The 20,319-nt window shown below is 57.4% G+C and overlaps 2 protein-coding genes across 7 annotated transcripts in view; one reads left to right on the top strand and one right to left on the bottom strand.

Annotated features, from left to right (window-relative positions):
- Nucleotides 1–4,238: 4,238 nt before the first annotated feature.
- LOC133351681 (collagen alpha-1(III) chain-like) lies at nt 4,239–10,320 on the top strand. The gene is made up of 3 exons (XM_061567081.1): nt 4,239–4,525; nt 5,299–5,758; nt 8,349–10,320. The coding sequence occupies exons 1-3, from the start codon at nt 4,445–4,447 to the stop codon at nt 9,332–9,334; spliced, it is 1,527 nt and encodes a 508-aa protein (XP_061423065.1). The 5' UTR covers nt 4,239–4,444; the 3' UTR covers nt 9,335–10,320.
- Nucleotides 10,321–14,874: 4,554 nt separating this feature from the next.
- The window catches only part of UPF2 (UPF2 regulator of nonsense mediated mRNA decay), a 32,476-nt gene continuing 27,031 nt past the window's right edge, over nt 14,875–20,319 (bottom strand). For 4 of the 6 annotated variants that reach the window (XM_061567309.1, XM_061567308.1, XM_061567307.1 and 1 more), the window contains 3 exons: nt 18,557–18,698; nt 17,871–17,991; nt 14,876–17,293 (listed from right to left, as the gene is read on the bottom strand). In XM_061567309.1, coding sequence (XP_061423293.1) covers nt 17,284–17,293; nt 17,871–17,991; nt 18,557–18,698 — 273 coding nt within the window. In that variant the 3' untranslated portion in view covers nt 14,876–17,283. Of the gene's footprint in view, nt 17,294–17,870; nt 17,992–18,556; nt 18,699–20,319 lie in introns of all 6 variants that reach the window. The other 2 variants (XM_061567310.1, XM_061567311.1) reach the window with 1 other exon arrangement.

The raw sequence follows: 20,319 nt of genomic DNA, 5'->3' as shown, positions 1-20,319 counted from the left end.
AGAACCTGAGGGAAACGTTAGGCGTCTGACGGACGCGATGCAGATGGCTGCCCCCGGAGTTGGTAATGACACACACATCGGCTTACGACGTCCCGAGTGGAACACTGCAGCAGCACTCGTCCCATACGTGGGGCTCCCACACGGCCAATGAATACGAGCCACAAGTGGTTTGTGTTGGGGTCAGATTGTCGCGTAGTGTATGGCGTAAAGAATATTTAAACTACAGCCCTCCACCACCCAGCGGCACAGCCAATCAAATGGAGTTATCACCTTGTAGGTCAATGATGTCTCAATTTATTCGTTTTTTTTAATCAGTGGAGGAGATGAATAGTGAGCAAAACGTTGAGAATTCTTCGTAAAAATTGTCAACACTTTGCATGCAGTTGGCATATTTGCCCACGTGACAACTTGATACGATTGGCTTTGCCGGGTGGTGGAGAGTTATCGTTAACGAATTAACATGATGCTGTAGCACTCCTGATGAATCATCGAGTGTCATTTGTCAATTCAAGCCACGGCATTACTGTAACGACCGCAACACCGCGTCTGGCCTTTAAAATAATAAAAATGTGGGCAACGTTTTGGGGAATGGCCCTTATTTTTTATTTATGTGCCATAAAGACGGGTTATTGCCTGAAACGTCACCATACGGTTTATTATTCTTGTAAGGCCACAGTGTTGTGTTTGTACAACATAGACTCGCTCGTGGCCATGACGACAACAGCATGACCAGTAAACGAGGGCAAATGTCACCACGCGGTGACTTAAGTCGCCGGGTTGTGCCGTTTTGTACGTTGGCGCGCAGTGCCAATCGGTGCAATCGCCGCACAGGCAACAGGCCTTCTTCCTCAGCACAGGGCGAGAGGGTGGGAGGGCATGCGAGAGACGGCGTGGACGATAAGAGCTGCTTGTTTAACACCGTGGGGGCCCACCGGTCATCGTCGCAGCGGCCATCGAACAAAGACGGTCACTGCATCACGCGCTTTCGGATTGCGCTTCTGGCGGCCGTCTGGAACGCTCTTTCGATATCAGGAAGCCACTGGAGCGATGCACTTTTAAGACTAGATTGAAAACTGGTTTCTTTAAAACAGATGTTTGTGTTTAGTTTGTTGTCCTTCCCCCGCATTAGCACGTTCAACATGCATGTATTTATTTAGATTTAAAGCTTTCGTGACTGCAGGGATTCATATTCTTGGTTCTTTCGGTAAAGTCACGTAGAAGGGAAATAATAAAAGAATATAAATATTAACCTATATTATTTTATTATTTCCCTTCTACGTGACTTTACCGAAAGAACCAAGAATACGTGTATTTATGTTGAACTTCTTTCGCACTGTGCTCATCGGAGCACCGTTAGCATGGGAAATCACGACGCATAGCCCCGCTCTTTGTACCGTTACCAGCTGGTGGTGGAAATTAAACTGGGTTTCGTTGACGTTAACTGTGCTTTAGTCTCAACAGTGTGTCACGGTTATAACTCAGGCCTGGAATTACCCGAACATTTCGCGTCGTCGGGCATTGGTCATGGACTCATGGTGGTGGTGGCAAAAGAGCCAAGGTGAGGAATTGAATCCACAAAGGGGGGGCGAGGGTTCCCCCCAGAACTATGACAAACCACGAGGCTCCTCTCGACATTCATCCGACGCTGACCCTGAAAGTGTCGAGGCCCCGCGGTGACTATGAGATGTTAACCACCTCGCCTGGTGTGCAGGAGGTCGTGGATTGGATCCCCACCCCTGACGCCTGCTGCTGCTGTATATTTGGAGTCGGCATGCTCCACATGGATGAGCCACTCAACAGAGGTAGCAATCGGGTACCCGTACCCTACCCGATACCAGGCTACCCATACCCGGCCGGGTGCGGGTACCCGTTTGCAACCCTGGTGCGGCCCGGTACGGGTACGGGTAGACCGTGAGTCACTGGTGAGTAACCGTTTGTCACTCATTTCCCAACGTCTTGTCTCTTCTCACAATTCAAGTTCCTAGAATCAACCCACCGGCGCCAGCAACATGGCTTCATCCCAGAGGTCGCAATCAGGTACCCGATACCCGTACCCTACCCGTACCCGGCCGGCAAGCGGGTACCCGCTTGCGACCCTGGTGCGGCCGGGTACGGGTAAGGAATCAAAACCCGTTTGTGACCTCTGACACTCAGTTTGTGGGAGCTCGCAGCAAGCAGTGACGGCTCTCCCACCAGAGGGCGCCACCTCCTAACCTCAGCCTGCTCCGCCACCACCTCCTCCATCCCTCCCTCCCTTGGAACTTCTCTCTACACACCAGGCGACTTCTCAAGACTCCGCGGCGTCTGCTCCATCACACACACACCTTCCACACACACACCGAGCTGTGTGTGTGCGATGCGTGTTGGCACTTTGTGAGTCTAAACCTGTGCAGGAAACCTCCCGCGCGTTGACAATATTAAGCCGAGCCCGTTGGGCAAACATCGGCACGGCGGAGTTCAAAGGTGGGCACGGGGTCAGCCGGCCTGGCCGTGCCACCGCTGCGTGTCCATGAGTTGGGGGGGGGGGGTCCCGCACGGAGCGTTGCTGGTGGGGAGATACAGCGCTGCTGCTGCTGCTGTAGGAGGTGTGGGGGGCGCTGCTGTAGGAGACATGGGGGGGGCGCTGCTGTAGGAGACGTGGGGGGAGGCGTGGGGGGGGCGCTGCTGTAGGAGACGTGGGGGGGGGGCGCTGCTGTAGGAGACGTGGGGGGGGGGCGTGGGGGGGGGGAGACGTGGGGGGGGGGCGCTGCTGTAGGAGATGTGGGGGGGGGGGCGCTGCGCCTGATCACGGACCCCGACTCCACAGCCAATGACGTCGCCACTGTGGAATGCGCGCACGAGAGACCCCCCCCCATCACGTTCCTTACCTCCCCCCCCCCACACCCACAGCCCCACTGTAACCAAGCAAGACAAAGACCCCCCCCCCCCCCCCACATAGCCTGGAATAGACTGTCAGCGGCAAGCGCTTTTGGCGGACACCGATTAAGGCCGGGGACGGCACGCGACTGGGTAGGCGGGTTGGCCGTCTTCGTCTCCCCAGTGCCCCATGTTCACACGCGCCGTGGCAGGCACGCGTTTTTAAGGCGGGTAGGGCAGCGCGCTAACCGCTACCCCACCGCTCCCCAACAGAGACAAAGATCCCCCATATAGCCTTCACAGTGTGTCGGGGCAAGTCCGCTCCCCAACACACACACACAGAGTGACACTCCAGTCTCACACCCTCCCCTCCCATGGACCACCCAGCCCCCCCCCCCCCACCAGCCTCACCCCCCCCCCACCAGCCTCACCCCCCCCCCCCCCCACCAGCCTCACCACCCCCTCCCCACCAGCCTCACCACCCCCCCCACCAGCCTCACCCCCCCCCCCCACCAGCCTCACCACCCCCCCCACCAGCCTCACCACCACCTCCCCACCAGCCTCACCACCCCCCCCCCCACCAGCCTCACCACCCCCCCCCCCACCAGCCTCACCACCCCCCCCACCAGCCTCACCACCCCCCCCCCACCAGCCTCACCACTCCCCCCACCAGCCTCACCACCCCCCTCACCAGCCTCACCACCCCCCCCCCACCAGCCTCACCACCCCCCCCCCCCCCCACCAGCCTCACCACCCCCCCCCCCCACCAGCCTCACCACCCCCCCCCCACCAGCCTCACCACCCCCCCCCCCCACCAGCCTCACCACCCCCCCCCCCCACCAGCCTCACCACCCCCCCCCCCACCAGCCTCACCACCCCCCCCCACCAGCCTCACCACCCCCCCCCCCCCCCACCAGCCTCACCCTCCCCCCCCCACCAGCCTCACCCCCCCCCCCCACCAGCCTCACCCTCCCCCCCCCCCACCAGCCTCACCACCCCCGCCCCCCCACCAGCCTCACCCCCCCCCACCAGCCCCCCCCCCCACCATCCTCACCCCCCCCCACCAGCCTCACCCCCCCACCAGCCCCCCCCCACCAGCCTCACCCCCCCCCACCAGCCTCACCACCCCCCCCCACCAGCCCCCCCCCCCACCAGCCTCACCACCCCCCCCCCCACCAGCCTCACCACCCCCCCCCACCAGCCTCACCCCCCACCAGCCTAACCACACCCCCACCAGCCTCACCCCCCACCAGCCTAACCACCCCCCTACACAACTCCTCCTCCTCCTCCCCCCACCACTTCTACCCTCGTCCCCACCGCCCTCGCCCAAACCCCAACGCACAGAGAGACCCGTGCAGGCGACGCGGCGAGACGTGGGGAGACGTGGGGAGGACGAGGGGAGACGTGGGGAGGACGAGGGGAGACACGTGGGGAGGACGAGGGGAGACACGTGGGGAGGACGAGGGGGGAGACGTGGGGAGGACGAGGGGAGACACGTGGGGAGGACGAGGGGAGACGTCGGGAGGACGAGGGGAGACGTGGGGAGGACGAGGTGAGACGAGAGGACACGGGGGGGGGGGGGGGGATCATGTCCACCCACAACGGGTCTCCCGCGGGATGGAGCGGCCGAGCGAGGAGAGGAGGTGGCTCGCTCGGCGACAGCGACGTGGTGAGTAACTCCACTGGAGCATCATCTTCACGCCGTCTCACCTCATCAACTTCTCATCCCGTCACTGCCGTCATCCCTTCGCCGTACCCCCCCTCCCCCCTCGCTCTCCCACCTCATCTGCGACCTCGCGATCCACCCTCAACCCCGCAGCTCCGACTAGCGCGGCTGGCTACGTGCGGTGCGATAGAAGTTCAACGCGCGGACAATACTCGCCTCTCCCCCCCTCACCTTATTCATCGCCTCTGTTCTCACCCGTCACCTGCATCTCCTCATCTCATCCCTCACCTTCCACGCCTGCCCCCCCCCCCCCCTCACGTTTCCATATCCTCGTTTTTAGTCTCTCATCTTCATCACTCGCCCTCTCATCCCTCACCTCACCTGTGACACTCTCCTCACCTGTGATGCCCTACTCACCTGTGATGCCCTCCTCACCTGTGATGCCCTACTCACCTCACCTGTGACACCCTACTCACCTGTGATGCCCTACTCACCTCACCTGTGGCACCTACTCACCTGTGATGCCCCACTCACCTCACCTGTGATGCCCTCCTCACCTGTGATGCCCTACTCACCTCACCTGTGGCACCTACTCACCTGTGATGCCCTCCTCATCTCACCTGTGACACCCTCCTCACCTGTGATGCCCTCCTCATCTCACCTGTGACACCCTCCTCACCTGTGATGCCCTCCTCACCTCACCTGTGGCACCTCCTCACCTGTGACGCCCCACTCACCTCACCTCGTTCCTCCCGCCCCCCACCCCGCACCTACAGAAGGAGAATGGTGTTGGTTGTGGTGTTGATGGTGGTCAGGAGGAGGACGAGGAGGATGAGTGGAGCCTCCTCTCAGAAGAGGAGCGCGAATGTCTCCGTTACTTTGACGCCACGGTCGAGTCCGCGGCTGCACCGGAACCTCCGGGCGAAGGGGACCCGCGAGGGGACCCGCAAGGGGACCCCCGAAGACCCCGGGAGACGAGGAGGAGCGTCCACCACCACCACAACCACCACCACAACCAAAAGCACCACGAGAACGGGCTGGGAGATGAGGCGGCTGTGATGAGGTCTCCGAGGGAGAGCGGCGGGCACGCGGGGAGACAGGGGACCCCCCCCGGGACCCCCCCTGGGACCCCCGCGACCCCGGGGTCCCAGGGAGAGGGGGACGCGGAGCTGGGCGCTGAGGAGATGGCGGCGCTGAGCTACCTGGACGCGAGCATCCGGCACGGAGAGCAGGAATGTGAGTTCGCCCAACAGCCATCATCTGCTCCACTGACGTTGTCATCATCAGTAGAATGATTACCCCTTCCACTGTCATCATCACCATCATGGTGCTATCATCATCATCATCATCAATAACAGTACCAGCAGCTTCAGACTGAACATTGGAGGTCTCCACCACTACCAGCATGAGCATAATCACCACCACTATCATCAACATGATGGAGTCATAATCACCATCATTAACCACATCACCATCAGCAGAATCACCGTCACTAGCAGCAGTAGCATCAACACCACCATCCATAACATCATTACATCATTACCACGACCGCCACCATCATCAACACCAACCACGATGGTCATATCACAACCATAATCACCACCAGGACCACCAGCATCGTTATCACCACCACCACCACTACAACCATCATTCATCCCCTATCACCGGCATCACTTCGGACAATCACAGCGCGCCTCACCCTGTTGTGTTGTTGTTGATGCTGTATGTGGCACGTGGTGTTGAGATGCGTTGGCACATGGTGTTGTGTTGGCACCGTGCCACTGTGATGTTGTGATGCTGTGTTGGCACGTGGTTTTGTAATGTGTTGGCACGTGGTTTTGTAATGTGTTGCCACGTGGTGTTATAATGATGACACGTGTTGTTGATGTTGTGTTGGCACCGTGGTTTTGTAATGTGTTGTGATGTCACGTGGTGTTGTTGATGTTGTGTTGGCACCGTGGTGTTGTGATGTGTTGTGTTGGCACGTGGTGTTGTGATGTCACGTGGTGTTCTTGATGTTGTGTTGGCACCGTGGTTTTGTAATGTGTTGTGTTGCCACGTGGTGTTGTGATGTCACGTGGTGTTCTTGATGTTGTGTTGGCACCGTGGTTTTGTAATGTGTTGTGTTGGCACGTGGTGTTGTGATGTCACGTGGTGTTGTTGGTGTTGTGTTGCCACGTGGTGTTGTGATGTTGACACGTGTTGTTGGTGTTGTGTTGCCAAGTGGTGTTATAATGATGACACGTGTTGTTGATGTTGTGTTGGCACCGTGGTTTTGTAATGTGTTGTGTTGGCACGTGGTGTTGTGATGTCACGTGGTGTTGTTGGTGTTGTGTTGCCACGTGGTGTTGATGTTGTTGGCACGTGTTGTTGATGTTGTGTTGGCACGTGGTGTTGTGATGTCACGTGGTGTTCTTGATGTTGTGTTGGCACCGTGGTTTTGTAATGTGTTGTGTTGGCACGTGGTGTTGTGATGTCACGTGGTGTTGTTGGTGTTGTGTTGCCACGTGGTGTTGTGATGTTGACACGTGTTGTTGGTGTTGTGTTGCCAAGTGGTGTTATAATGATGACACGTGTTGTTGATGTTGTGTTGGCACCGTGGTTTTGTAATGTGTTGTGTTGGCACGTGGTGTTGTGATGTCACGTGGTGTTGTTGGTGTTGTGTTGCCACGTGGTGTTGATGTTGTTGGCACGTGTTGTTGATGTTGTGTTGGCACGTGGTGTTGTGATGTCACGTGGTGTTGTTGGTGTTGTGTTGCCACGTGGTGTTGTGATGTTGACACGTGTTGTTGATGTTGTGTTGGCACGTGGTGTTGTGATGTCACGTGGTGTTGTTGGTGTTGTGTTGCCACGTGGTGTTGTGATGTTGACACGTGTTGTTGATGTTGTGTTGACACGTGGTGTTGTGATGTCACGTGGTGTTGTTGGTGTTGTGTTGCCACGTGGTGTTGATGTTGTGTTGGCACGTTGTGTTTTGCTGTGTTGGCACCGTGGTGTTGTGATGTCACGTGGTGTTGTTAGTGTTGTATTGTCAAGTGGTGTTGTTGGTGTTTTGTTGGCACGTGGTGTTGTGATGTCAAGTAATGTTATTGATGTTGTGATGTCACGTGGTGTTGTAGGTGTTGTGATGTCACGTGGTGTTGTTGGTGTTGTGTTGGCTCGTGGTGTTGTGATGTCACGTGGTGTTGTTGGTGTTGTGTTGGCACGTGGTGTTGTGATGTCACGTGGTGTTGTGATGTTGTATGTTGGCACGTGGTGTTGTGGCGCCTTGGTGATGTCTCTCGTATCTGGTTACTGGGCTACGGAAGCGTTACGCAATCAACACGGATTCATCACACGTGGCCTTCAACTAAACGCCCAGTAATATAAATAGTAACATATAAATAGTGATCTTTATAAATAGTATTATATTACAAAGTGAGATGTTGCTGAACGATGTTGTGAGCAGCAGAGTGTAGGAGGCGCAACATCCATTGTTGTTACTGTACTTGATTGATAATAATAGACTTTTGGGTCAGATCACCGCTTGAGCACAATATCTGTCGTAGTCCCTCCTCCACCTGACACAGACACTTAACAAAGTCTTCAACAAACGTGGACAATTTATTTCTCATTCAGCAGCACGATCCCGGCAGTGTTGGAGAGCAATGCTCCCACGTGATCTCCAACCACCTTCACCAACCCACACAATAAACCAGCGTGAAGTCCAGCAGTGGATTGAGCACGGCTGATTCTTTTTGTTACGGTGAGATTCGTTGCGATGTTCGCGCGCTGATTAGGCTAGTCGCCGTGTCTTCCTCTTCCCTTCCTCCACCTCGTCAAGCAGTGCGCGACTTCCCCGACCCCGCGGGGATGACGCCCGATGCCCGGGCCGTGCTTCCCGAGGGCTCCGGTGGGGACGCGGACCCCAGGAGTCGGAGGCCATACCTCTTCCCGCGGCCCAGTGTGCGTCTGCCCGACGGGAGGCCGGCATCGAGAGGACGGGGGAGGAGCGAGGGCGATGAGCGGAATGAGGATGATGAGAGGAGGGATGATGAGGGGAACGAGGAGGACAAGGCGGAGGAGGTTGACGAGGTGACCGACGTGTCTACCGGGCCCCACCGCGTCCGCGCGCAACTCCGAACGACGGGGACGAGAGGAGTGGACGAGGAAGGCGGAGATGGAACGCGTGGGCTTGGACGAGGAGGTGGAGGCGGTGGCAGCTGTGGGGGAGGTGGTGATGGAATGCGTGCTGATGTAGCGAGGGCAGATGGAGAGCGTGGTGATGGTGGACGAGGTGGTTGTGGAGACGGAAGGCCTAACGGAGGAGGTGGAGCACAGAGGCTGGAGAACCAGGGACCTGGAGTCGAAGCCGAGAGATGCCGGGGCACGGGCGTCGTGCGGCGCTGCTCCGTGAAGTTCCCCGCGGGACCTGGGCAGGACCACGCCCGGCAGGAGGCCCTCGCCAGGCTGGGGCTCCTCAAGAAGGACTCCGTGGGCAAGGGGGACCCACGGGGCCCGCGCTCCCCGCAGTGCGGCCCCAGGGGGCCCGCTCGCGCCCCGTCACCGGGTGCCCCCCTCTCTCCGGGGCCCTCGAGTCCCACGGGTTCCGCGAGCCCCACCAGCCCCACCGGCCCCACGGGGCCCTTGGGCCACGCCGGGGACGGTAGCAGGGGCCCTGGGCGGGCAGGCAGGTCCCCTCCTCATGGGCAGCAGGGGCAGCGGCCGGGCCTGAGGCCCTCTGGCATCACGGTTCACTTCTCACCGCGCGGACGCGCCGCAGAGGAGGAGCACAGGGAGGCGCTGAGGAAACTGGGGCTGCTCAAGGCCTGAGCCACCGAGGTGACCCCCAGTCTGGGAGGGTGGTGGTGGAGGGGGGGGGGGGTCCCTCTTAACGCGTTTAACTTGGGTGGAGGAAGTCAGGCAGGGGAACACGAGAGGGGGGAGCAAGGGGATTCCCCCAGGGGGGGTTAACCCGAGATGACACGCACACACCAGGCGGTGTGAGGTCTTTGGTGGCCACGTTCCTGAACAGTCGCTTACCATGCCCGGCCCCGACAAACTCCCCACCTCCTCAACACCAAGCAACCTTCACGGCGCTCGATGATGGGGATGATGTTGAAGGAGAGGATGATCGTTGATGATGAAGATTATGGTGTGGATGATGTCGACGACGACGGTGATGATGATGTTGAGATGACGGCGTCGCGAGAATATTTATACCTGCAGAGGCGTTCTGGGATTACGGTATAGTCGCTCATATATACGGCACAGTACATGCATATAGTGTACCATAGAGAGAGAGACTAAGACGGGAAGATGCGCTCTCACTCGCACAGACGCAAGGGCGCACCGACACACACAAACACGTAGTTACTTACACAGATGCCACACACGTGCACAAAGATAAGTCACACACAGGTACGCATATGCATACACATTGACATACACGCATACAATGACACAGGAAAAGATCCCCCGTCTAGCCTGAACAGACTGTTGGGGCAAGTGCTGTTATCGAGCGCCTATGAAGGCGGCCACGAGGGGGTGGGTGGCCAGCACCACGCCCGGCCACCTTTGTCTTCCTAGTCACGACGATTACGCACGGCACCAGATACTCATTTGAGGCTGAGTCGACCTGGAGGCGGCCCAGGACCGGTTCAGATAATCGTCACTTGTGCTAACCGTGAGCAGGAATCGCACTCGGGTCGCTGGGTTCATTGCGCACCGCGCTAACCGCTGCGCCACCGCTCCCTATATACAAAGCCACCACACACACTGACGCGCCCGCTTCTGTACGAATTAAAATGTGAACTGGAGACATCGGCTCCGTGTGATCTCCTTTGGCTCTCGTGGTCTCTCCCCATCCGTGGGGGGCCTCGCTCATGGCCCTGGAAAGTGGGGGTCTTCTCACCTGGGCCCCCCAGTGAAATCATTTGGCGGTTTGAGATCGAGGCTTCGGCCGGAAATGTGAATCGGGTCAATTCGGAATCACCCGGGCATGCAAGGAGCTTGACCCCTGACCCAAGTTACCTTGACCTGACCCCCACAATCCAGGACCCCTTTACACGCCCTCGCAGCGACCCCAAACTTCCATCTCCCTGACACGCTGGGTTAGCGCACCCGACCCCGCGTTCTGAGAGCTCGACACCCGACCCGGTCCGTGTCGCGTTCCACTCAGCGACCGATACCCGAGCCCCCGGGGCAGCTGCAGTGGCGGCGGCGGCGGTAGCGATGGTGGTGGTGGTGACGGCGACGGCGGAGAAATGAATAATGAACGAGATAATTAATGAGCTGCCAGGCGCGGGGATGGGGGTAGGGCCCAGGTGTGCGGGAGGTGACGGAGGGAGGGAGGCAGGGTGGTGAACAGCAGCGGAACGAGCGTGGGGGCAGAGGGTGCCTTGACCCCCCCCCCTCCCTGCCCATGGTGGCGAAAGCGATGAGTTGGGGCCCCCTTGACAACCACCACGATATGTTTTCAACCACAGCGTAAAAGAACAAAACACTTACTGAAAACGCGTTTAAAATGTCTTTGTGTAGAAAAGCGTTCGTTTACGTTCCACGTTTTATTTCAATTTAATTAGAATAAAATATTGGGGCCTCCACCTGACCAATTGCCGCACTTGCCCCCTGAGTTGATGATGTCGTCACGACGCCACTGGTGGTGAAACTGTCTGGGGTGATGCCTGTAAAAATATGGGGGGCGGTGTGATGCCTGTGAGATGAGGTATGATGTAGGGAGAGGGATGTGATCCCTGTAGACGGACAGGTGATGTGATGCCTGTCGGAGTCGGGATAATGTGAGTCTGCTGATGATCTGGTGATTGCTGCTCACTCAGAGGAGTTGGAGGCGCTGCTGCTGAACCTGGAGTGTGCCATGAAGAGGTGGGGTCGTACCATCAGCCACACCTAAACTAAGCACCTGCCTGAGTATCTTGTGCTACCAAACACTCCACCCCTCAGCTACCCATTGGTGATGGAGCAGTTGTGGAGTGGAGAGTTTCCCATACCTGGGCAGTGTGCTTATGACCAGGGCCGGTTTGACAGCAGAGGTCTCACTCCGAATCAGTTGGGCGGCATTATCTTTTCATCGACTGCACAATGCTGTGGAAGCTACCTGGTCTGTCGCTACACACGAAGCTTTGGGTCTTCTCGGCCACAGTCATGCCCCTCCCTTATCTATGCTTGTGAAACGTGGACTCCTCTAATGGAACATCTGCGCCGGTTAGAAACATTCAGGTTGGCATGCCTACGATCCATCCTGGATTTAACCAGGCTGGATTGTGAGCTCACAAATCCTTGAAAGATCTGTACCTATTCCCATCACTGAGCTTCTCCGGCAGGCAATGCTGCGTTGGCTGGGTCATGGAGCCCGCACGCTACTGGACAGTTGGAGGCAGTCACCCTCCAGCAACAACGGAGGGCAGATGAACTACGCTCACAACAACGAGTGGAGCACCGGGTGGATAAAATAGAGCAAGTTGGCACTGTGGGGGGTACAGCTGGTGCATCTACCGGTAATCTCAGCCAACCAATGGCACCTGAGCCTGTCCCGTGACCTCCTGTCAGCGAGCCTTCGACACTTCACGTGGCCTCAAAGTGCACCTGGCCTGGCATAGGCGCCGTGGTGGCATCACCGTCACTTAGTGGTGAATGGCGGTTGTATTGGAAATGCGATGCCTGGACAATCGGTGAAATAACGCCTCTAACAGGGGTGATGTGATGCCTGTTGTTAGGCTGCTGTTGTTGCCTGGAGCTGAGCTGTTCCACTCACGATGGACTCCGCTCCACGTTTTCCTCCCGTCCATGGATCCATCCCGATTTCGCCTGGTCAGGGGCCAGAGGGCAAGGGGCAGCAGCTGTCCACCGTGGGAAGCCTCCCCTCCCAGTCTCACTGGAAGTTTCCATGAGCATGGGGACAGTCAGGGGTAGGATTCAGAGCTTCGTGAGCATGAAGGACCGCCGCCTCCAAAATAAACTAAATCCCCAGATGGAAACCCCCCGGAGTATGGCTCCTCCCAGGTGTCAGCCCCTGCTCCCCCTGTCCACCCCTGCTTCCTCAGCTCATCCCCCGTCCCTGCTCCCCCTGTCCACCCCTGCTCCCCCTGCCCATCCCCCGTCCCTGCTCCCCCTGTCCACCCCTGCTTCGCCTGCCCATCCCCCGTCCCTGCTCCCACTGTCCACCCCTGCTCCCTCTGCCCATCCCCCGTCCCTGCTCCCACTGTCCACCCCTGCTCCCCCTGCCCATCCCCCGTCCCTGCTCCCCCTGTCCACCCCTGCTCCCTCTGCCCATCCCCCGTCCCTGCTCCCACTGTCCACCCCTGCTCCCTCTGCTCATCCCCCGTCCCTGCTCCCACTGTCCACCCCTGCTCCCTCTGCCCATCCCCCGTCCCTGCTCCCACTGTCCACCCCTGCTCCCTCTGCTCATCCCCCGTCCCTGCTCCCACTGTCCACCCCTGCTCCCTCTGCCCATCCCCCGTCCCTGCTCCCACTGTCCACCCCTGCTACCCCTGCCCATCCCCCGTCCCTGCTCCCCCTGTCCATCCCTGCCCCCTCTGCTCATCCCCCGTCCCTGTCCCCCCCTGCTCATCCCCCGTCCCTTGTCAAGCTCCCTCTCCCACGTGCGCCGCTTTCCGGAGACACCGCCCTGGGCTCGGATTTCACCCCCGCGGATCAGACGCCGCATTCAGCGGCCGCGTTGAGAGAGGCAAGAGGAGGAGAGGGAGGGGACGAGCCCGCGCGATGGGCATGGAGACACGTGAGGATGTCATGTCCTTCACATGTTCACGTCGTTCAGATGTCCACACGCCGAGCCAAGGGCTCTTGTGAATGTCAGTCATTGAATTCACACGCGTGTGCTGTTCACGCGTCATTCGCGAGAAATGACAAGACAGCGAGAGCGACTTGGCACGTGAACTTCACGTGTCAGGAAATATGGGACGTAGGACCAACGTTGTCCTTAATGATTCCACGTGCAAACGTTGGCATGTGTAGACTACACCCTCTGCCTAACACGCTGTTATTGAGTCGACAAGGCCTATACCCATGCGGTCTGCTGGGGAGGGGGTGGGCGGCCAGCACCATGCCCGGTCGCGTTTGGCTCCCCAATGCTGATGTAAACACACTTATTCAAGGCTGGGTCGACCTAGAGGAGGCCCAGAACCGCTGACGTTGGTTGCTAGTGGGAATCGAACTCGGTCTTGGGGTTCGAAGTGCAGTGGGCTAACAACTGCGCCACCGCTCCAACCCCCTCACACACGCGTGTACAACACGTGGAGTCAGCCCAGATCATCCTTGGCCCTGTCCCAGTACCGTAAATATGACCCCCACTCTCCCCCTCGATACCAAAGGAAAGCCCCCACCTCACGCCGCCGCCCCAACTGGACACATTTACATCGCAGAGGGATGAGAGTTGCAAAGGGGGCGGTGGGGGGGGGGGACTTGCTTGGGTTTCTCGACATCAACGGAAATTCCTGAAACTAAAACAGCTGGAGCCACACACACACGCGCGCGTACACACATACGTGTACACACAACGCAACCACGTGGACACACGCAATCGACGTACACTCAGGTACACAGAATATAGACGTGCACACACACGTCTACAGATGTACAAAGCAGACTTCCACACAGACGTACGCACAGTACAGACGTGCACACGCACGTACACGCGGGGCGATCAGGCAGCATCTATATTAACGATATCGTTTTTATATTCATCCAGCAAAGCCCGAGTCTCTAGACTTTTCTAGGGAGGGTCCCTGCCGCGTTGAGATATGCTTCCAATTGCTACTCATTTTGTTAAAATTAGCAATTTCATTCGTGCGGCGTGAAACCAGGGGGAGGGAGGGGGGGTTATGAAACCAAACACAATGGGTTCATAAATCCACTTGCTCTGCCATCTCTTTGGCAACTTCGAAGTCCTGTGAGAGTTTTGCGAAAACATTGCGCGCGTCGCTCAGCAAATTCAACAAACATTTGTTTATTGTACCAAGGCCCACTGAGATATTTTTCAGAAGCGACCTGGCCACAAACAATAGCTCAGCGAAGTGGCTTATCGTGTGGAAATGTACAGCAGCCAAATCCTCTAAACGCATGTTTCTAAATGTGGAGGGAAAAACTGGACCCAGAGGAAAATCCACACGACCACGGGGAGACCAGGGTCGGAATCGAACCCACGACCTCCTGTATACCAGGCGAGGTAGTTAACATCTCACCACCACCGTGCCACCCAGAGGAGGACCACTCGGACCCACGGGGCAGCCCCAGCCCAGGCAGCAACCAGTGCCCCCAGAAAAATTAAGAATTTAGCGCCACTTTGAGAGTACAGTATGTAATCATCCGCCAAATAACCCCTGCCCGCCCTCCCTCTCAGTCGTGAAAGCCAGGGCTTAATTTCTCACGCAATATTGTTTTTGGGTCGCCAAGTAGTCTCGATTAAGTAGTACACAACTAGCAGCCAACGACCATCTCGAGAGGTCTACACTCGACGTGGTGTGCCGGCGCACGGACATATTATGGGTCGCCAAGACGGGCAGATCCGATTGAAATGAAGCCTTGGTTACCAGTCACACGATCAAACGTGTCTTTGTGTTGCCTATTGTACGCACACTTCATGACGCATCTGTGAAATTGGACAGAAACTTTAGAGTTTGTTTTGTTTGTGCACCCTTGCAGCTTCGCGTGCCGGCTCGGCCACTCTGATCATCGCCCACCACAAGAGCCCAGGCTTGCCAACGGTGACCTCTGTACGGGTTTGGGGTCAAAACAAAAAGATACCAGCTCGCGGAGTTGCTTATTTTGCGTTTTATTGACACCGTGAAACCTCCACAATCTGATGAGCTGTCAATGCCACACTGAACCCGTCACGGTGAGGCCATAAAGGGCTGGTTGTTGAGATCTTCTTCCTCACGAGATTAAGGATAGCCAGAAATCCTTCCCCCACACCCTCCTACACGCCCCAGTTGAGTCCCCAAGTGCGGGAGGTCGTTCCGATCACCACATGGGGAGACTATGGTCTCCCACGCGCGAGTCCGGGTCGAACAGGCATGGTCCCGTACGCCACCACCACAACCCAACTTTCCCCGCCATCCATCATCACCACATCAGCACCATGCACGTGTGATCCGAGACACCTGCTAGGCCAAATGGAGACGCCCTGACCCACGAGACAAACCCACTCCAAACCACCGTGGCCACGATCCCATCTCGATAACACAAGCTCAGCGGTTCATACACTTGGCTCTGGCTGCGACCACACACACACGCGGGCTCGTGTGCAAGCCCCCGAGCGCGCATCTGCGCAGACGTCCTCTCGGAGAGCCGCCCCCGTCTCTCCGCTCCCTCCAGCTCGGGTTTCCATCGCTCGCTCCACGCCATCCCCGCCGCAAAGGCCGAAGCCAAAACGGACACAGTTCACGATGTTGTAATGTACGACGTCCGAGACGCAGCCCGATGGGGAGGGGGGGGTGCGGTGGGGTGGGGGCACGCCCACGAGGCAGGAACAGTTCCCCCCCCAGCGTCCACGAACCTAGCCAAGCGCTCGCCACGTGCTCGTCACGTACTCACGCCTCCAATGGGAAACAAGTCACGTGGAGCAAAGGTGCAGCTCCCCTTTGAATCGCCGTCACCAACCTCACCGAGCATGACGTGACATGGATGATTGTGATACACTAAAAATAAAAACAAAGGTGATCCCAAGATTAAGGCCGGCTGTGACTTACTGGCTGTGATCGGCCAGCTCCCACAGGCTGGCTGTGAAAAAACACAAAACATGAACATAACAAAGTGTGATGTCATTTTAGCCAGGAGCCGCCCAAAGCAAACTGAAGGGGCCAACTCAGCAACGGTGTCGCATTCCGGACGAGACGACCGCGAGCCGAGATCACGCGTGAATCCACGAAACGGCTCGCCGGATTATCTAGGTCTTACGCCACCATTTATCCGTCCGCTTTCAACATCCTAGCAGAGTAATGCTGCGGCAAAGCATTCGGTCTCCTCGTACGAGCCATCAACAGCTGCTCAGAGCCCCGGTTTTCATGTTAACATTTCGGCAAAAAGTCCCAAAGCTATGAACCCCAATTAAAGACATCCTTCACAAACACTTTCTGCAAGATCACACCTAACCACTGAACACAACGCAGCGGCTGTTTCTGGTTGTTGGAATTTGACAAACGTTTGGGTGACGTCACTGTCACTCCTGGAACACCACGTACACTCTTACGTTGTTCACCTCACGAATGTTTCTCAGGCTCAGACCGGCGAGTCTACAGAGCGCGCCCGACACGACCGCCCTCTCTGGACACGTGCCTTCCGCAGCGCCACGCCTACGTCACACCAATTCACACTGTGCCACGTCACCCGCATCACGCAGCCGATCAGCTGTGTTGTCCACGCTCACCGTCTCATAATTCATTTTCTCTCTCCCCGCTCTGCTCCGTGAGCCCTCCCACGCTGGTCCCGGAAGGGGGCGGCCGCCGCAGGGTCACCGCGCGGCAGACGCGGCCGTGTCTAACGCCCCCCGCTCTCGTTCGTCCGCCTGCGTCTTTGCCCTCACTCCGCTCGCGTCTCTTTAATGTGAACTTTTTTGTTTTTAATAAAACAGCCACGACCAACCGACCCTCCCGTATCTCCTCATCCGCTCTCCCACGCACACGCAGGCACGCACACGCAGGCACGCACACGTGTGCGCGGATGGGCAGAGCACCCTGGGCAAGCCGGCACAAAGCGCCGCTTGACTGATTTTTCCCTGCGCACGTGGCAGGAACCTCCTCTGCTCCTCAGCGCCGTCTGCAAAAGCGCGCGCACACACCAACACATGTGTACACATGTTAGCTGTGGCCAGGAATCCAACGCAGGTTGCTGGGTTTGGAGTGTAATGTTGCAACCACTTCTCATAATGTGCCAACCTCTTCTCATACACACTCGCACACTCACACATACACGCTCACACTCTCATACAAAAACAAATATTTCCTGCAAAGCCTACTCAGACTTTGGGGGAAGTGTTGTTACTGAGAACCTATTAGAGCCGGCACAGTGCATTAGGGGGTGGGTGGCCAACTACACCAAGCTGAATGTCTCTCCAGTGGTGATGTTTACACACTGCACCAGGTACCCATTTAAGGCTGAATCGACCTAGGGGGAGCCCAGGATCGGGTCAAATATTCGTCACAGCTGTCGGTCACACTAATACCCCTCCACACACACACTCGCACAACTCGCACACACTAATACCACCCGACTCACGCAACCTCACACTCACAGTCTCGCAAGTACTCACACACTCCATGCCGCAAACCCTGCCTCAGTCGCCCGTGGGACACAAGGGACCGGGGGGGGGGGGGCAATGGGGGTGGTCACTCACCGGCCCCCGGTTTTGAAGATGAGGTCGGCGTTGGGGGCGCCCTTGGGGTGGACGTAGCGCGGCCGGCGCTCGCGGTTCGTGTTGGCCTGCGCAGGCCGCGCGGCCAGGGACTGCAGCATCTCTGCCAGGAGCGGAGGCGGCCACGGGAAAGGAAAACACACCGGGGGTCAAACCCAGGCTGGGACGCGACCCCGTGCAATGACCCCACAGAATATTGACCGCCGGGGTCAGAACATTGTACTTTATTTGAACTGGGAGTGAAAAATCTGCAACTGTTAATTCCTCCCTCCCATGGAAAATGTACTCCTCTGAGAGGGGGGGCATCAGGGTCTACAAGTGGGGCCGTCATAACGAGGTGACACGGTCGAATTTTTGGACAGATCGGATACAAGTACTCTTGTAATAATATTCCTCCCCCACCCCCAGCCGCTGGGGTCAGAGGTATGGTCATGGTCAAGGTATCTTCTCAAAGGTAAGGGTGACACTTCTGACCTCTCCTGGTCAAAATGATGTGAGGGAGTTAAACGACGACGGTCTAAATGATTGAGAGCATTCTGATCCCGTGTAGGGATATCTATAGTAGTCAAAATATTGACATCGGTCCGACGACCGCCTAGAGTGAAAAGAGGGTGATGTGGGGGGCAAGGGTGGGGAGCTAGGGTGTGGGCCGGCGCTGGTGGCCTTACCCTGGTAGTCCTCCTGCTCCTGCCGCTCATTGATGTCGAGCGTGAGCTTCTTGACGCGCTGGCGCTCCTCGCGCTCTGCCTGCTGCTGCGTCTTCCGTGACGCCGCCAGCTGCGACGTAATCGGCACGCTCACCGGGCGCAACTTCGCAAGAGGGCGAGGGGGGGGGTGAGATGTAGTTAGTGCGATTGTTGTTAGCGCCGCGTGCTGATGAGGTGGTGCCCATACGTGGTGGCACAGCAAGTAAGGGGATGATGGTCTGGAGAACCGCGAGGCTGATGGACTAAAAAACTCAACACGTTCGTAAATGACCGTGGCCTTAACATGATAGGCGACATTTTGTAAAATGGCCCTTCTTCATAGCACATCCATTCTTAACCGCCTACTCCATGTTTTTAATGTTAAGGCAACGGCGTTGCTATTGATGTGTGGAGTTTTGTTGCTGGGTGTGCTGGAGCACCACTGGCAAACGCAGCAGCAGCACCAGCAAATAATTCGTGACATTTTTATTTATACGTAAACAACCCCCTAGCCCGGACAGGGCTGCGAGGTTGACCAGGAGATGGCAGCACAGCAAGTTGGTTTGTGAACCCATCCACTGGGGACAATGCAGCGTCATCCACTCGTAAGCTGGGGGGGGGGGGGGGGTTCCTCCAGGTTCTCATTCCGATGCAGGACGCCTCCTGCAAAATGATTCCGAGGACTCGGTGCGGCATTTTTCATTGCAGGAATAATTACGTTGCGTCGAGGGAATGGGTCAACATTCGAACCGGATAAGCCTCCTAAAAAAACACAACAGTCCTGAGAAACGGCAAGGCTTTCCAATTGAACGTTCCCCCCCTCTTTCCGCCGCGGTAGCAGCAGCAGCAGCAGCAGCAGGGTCTCCTTAAAGGACCCTGACGAGGGGAGGCAGCCACCAGGGCGTGCTAATTGGTTTCTGGCGAAATGCGGGGGCGGGCGCCGTGCCGCGGGTCAAAGGCACTTCCCCTCGCGCCGACGCCGTGCCGCCAAACCCCACTGAGGGGAAGTGGATGGAGGAGGAGGGGCGGCAGGAGGTAAAGGTAGAGTGGGAGGTGGTAGTGGGGGAAAAGGTTCATGAGGAGGGGGGAGGAGGTGGAGTTAGAAGTTGACAAGGAGGTAGAAGATCAGGAGGTGGAGGCAGAGGAGGAAGATGAGGAGCAGGAAGATGATGTTTAGGAAGTGGAGAAGCAGGTGGTCGAGGAAGAGGTAGAGGATTTGCAGGTCGAGGGAGTAGCGGGGGAGGAGGTGCAGAAGGAGATAGTGGAGACAGCAGAGGAGACAGGAGATGAGTACGCGGAGAGGAATAGGAGGTACAGCAGCAAGTAAAGGAGGAGGAGGAGGTGGAGCGGTGGCGCCGTGCGGAATGTGAACCCGAACCCGGCTAAACTCGGCGCACGCAGCGACGCGCAGCTGGTAAAACAACGACGGGGCACAACCTCATCGGCAAAATACAAACACAAACAAACGGGCCGCACATTTCAACATTTGCCGAGTTTTGTTTCTATTCGACGACGGAGAACGGTTTCATTATTGTATTGCTGTGGGCAGGCGGCGGCAGGCAAAAAAGAAACAAACCCCGCAGAGAATGTTTAAGGACAAAGTAAATAAATTAATTAAAATACGCGTGAACGTACGCCAGGGCATTTTTTTGGCTCGCGCCCTTGGTGAGTGAAGGCATGCCTGCGTGGGCTCTCCACTAGGCCGGCACGAGGGTGGGGGGGGGGTTAACGTAAACATCCATGAG

This window comes from Lethenteron reissneri, chromosome 38 (assembly GCF_015708825.2).
Source record: "Lethenteron reissneri isolate LAM-NWPU_2019-01 chromosome 38, ASM1570882v1, whole genome shotgun sequence".
NCBI lineage: Eukaryota > Metazoa > Chordata > Hyperoartia > Petromyzontiformes > Petromyzontidae > Lethenteron > Lethenteron reissneri.
The sequence above is the reverse complement of the archived record's forward strand: the minus strand, read 5'-3'. Positions and strand labels throughout refer to the sequence as shown.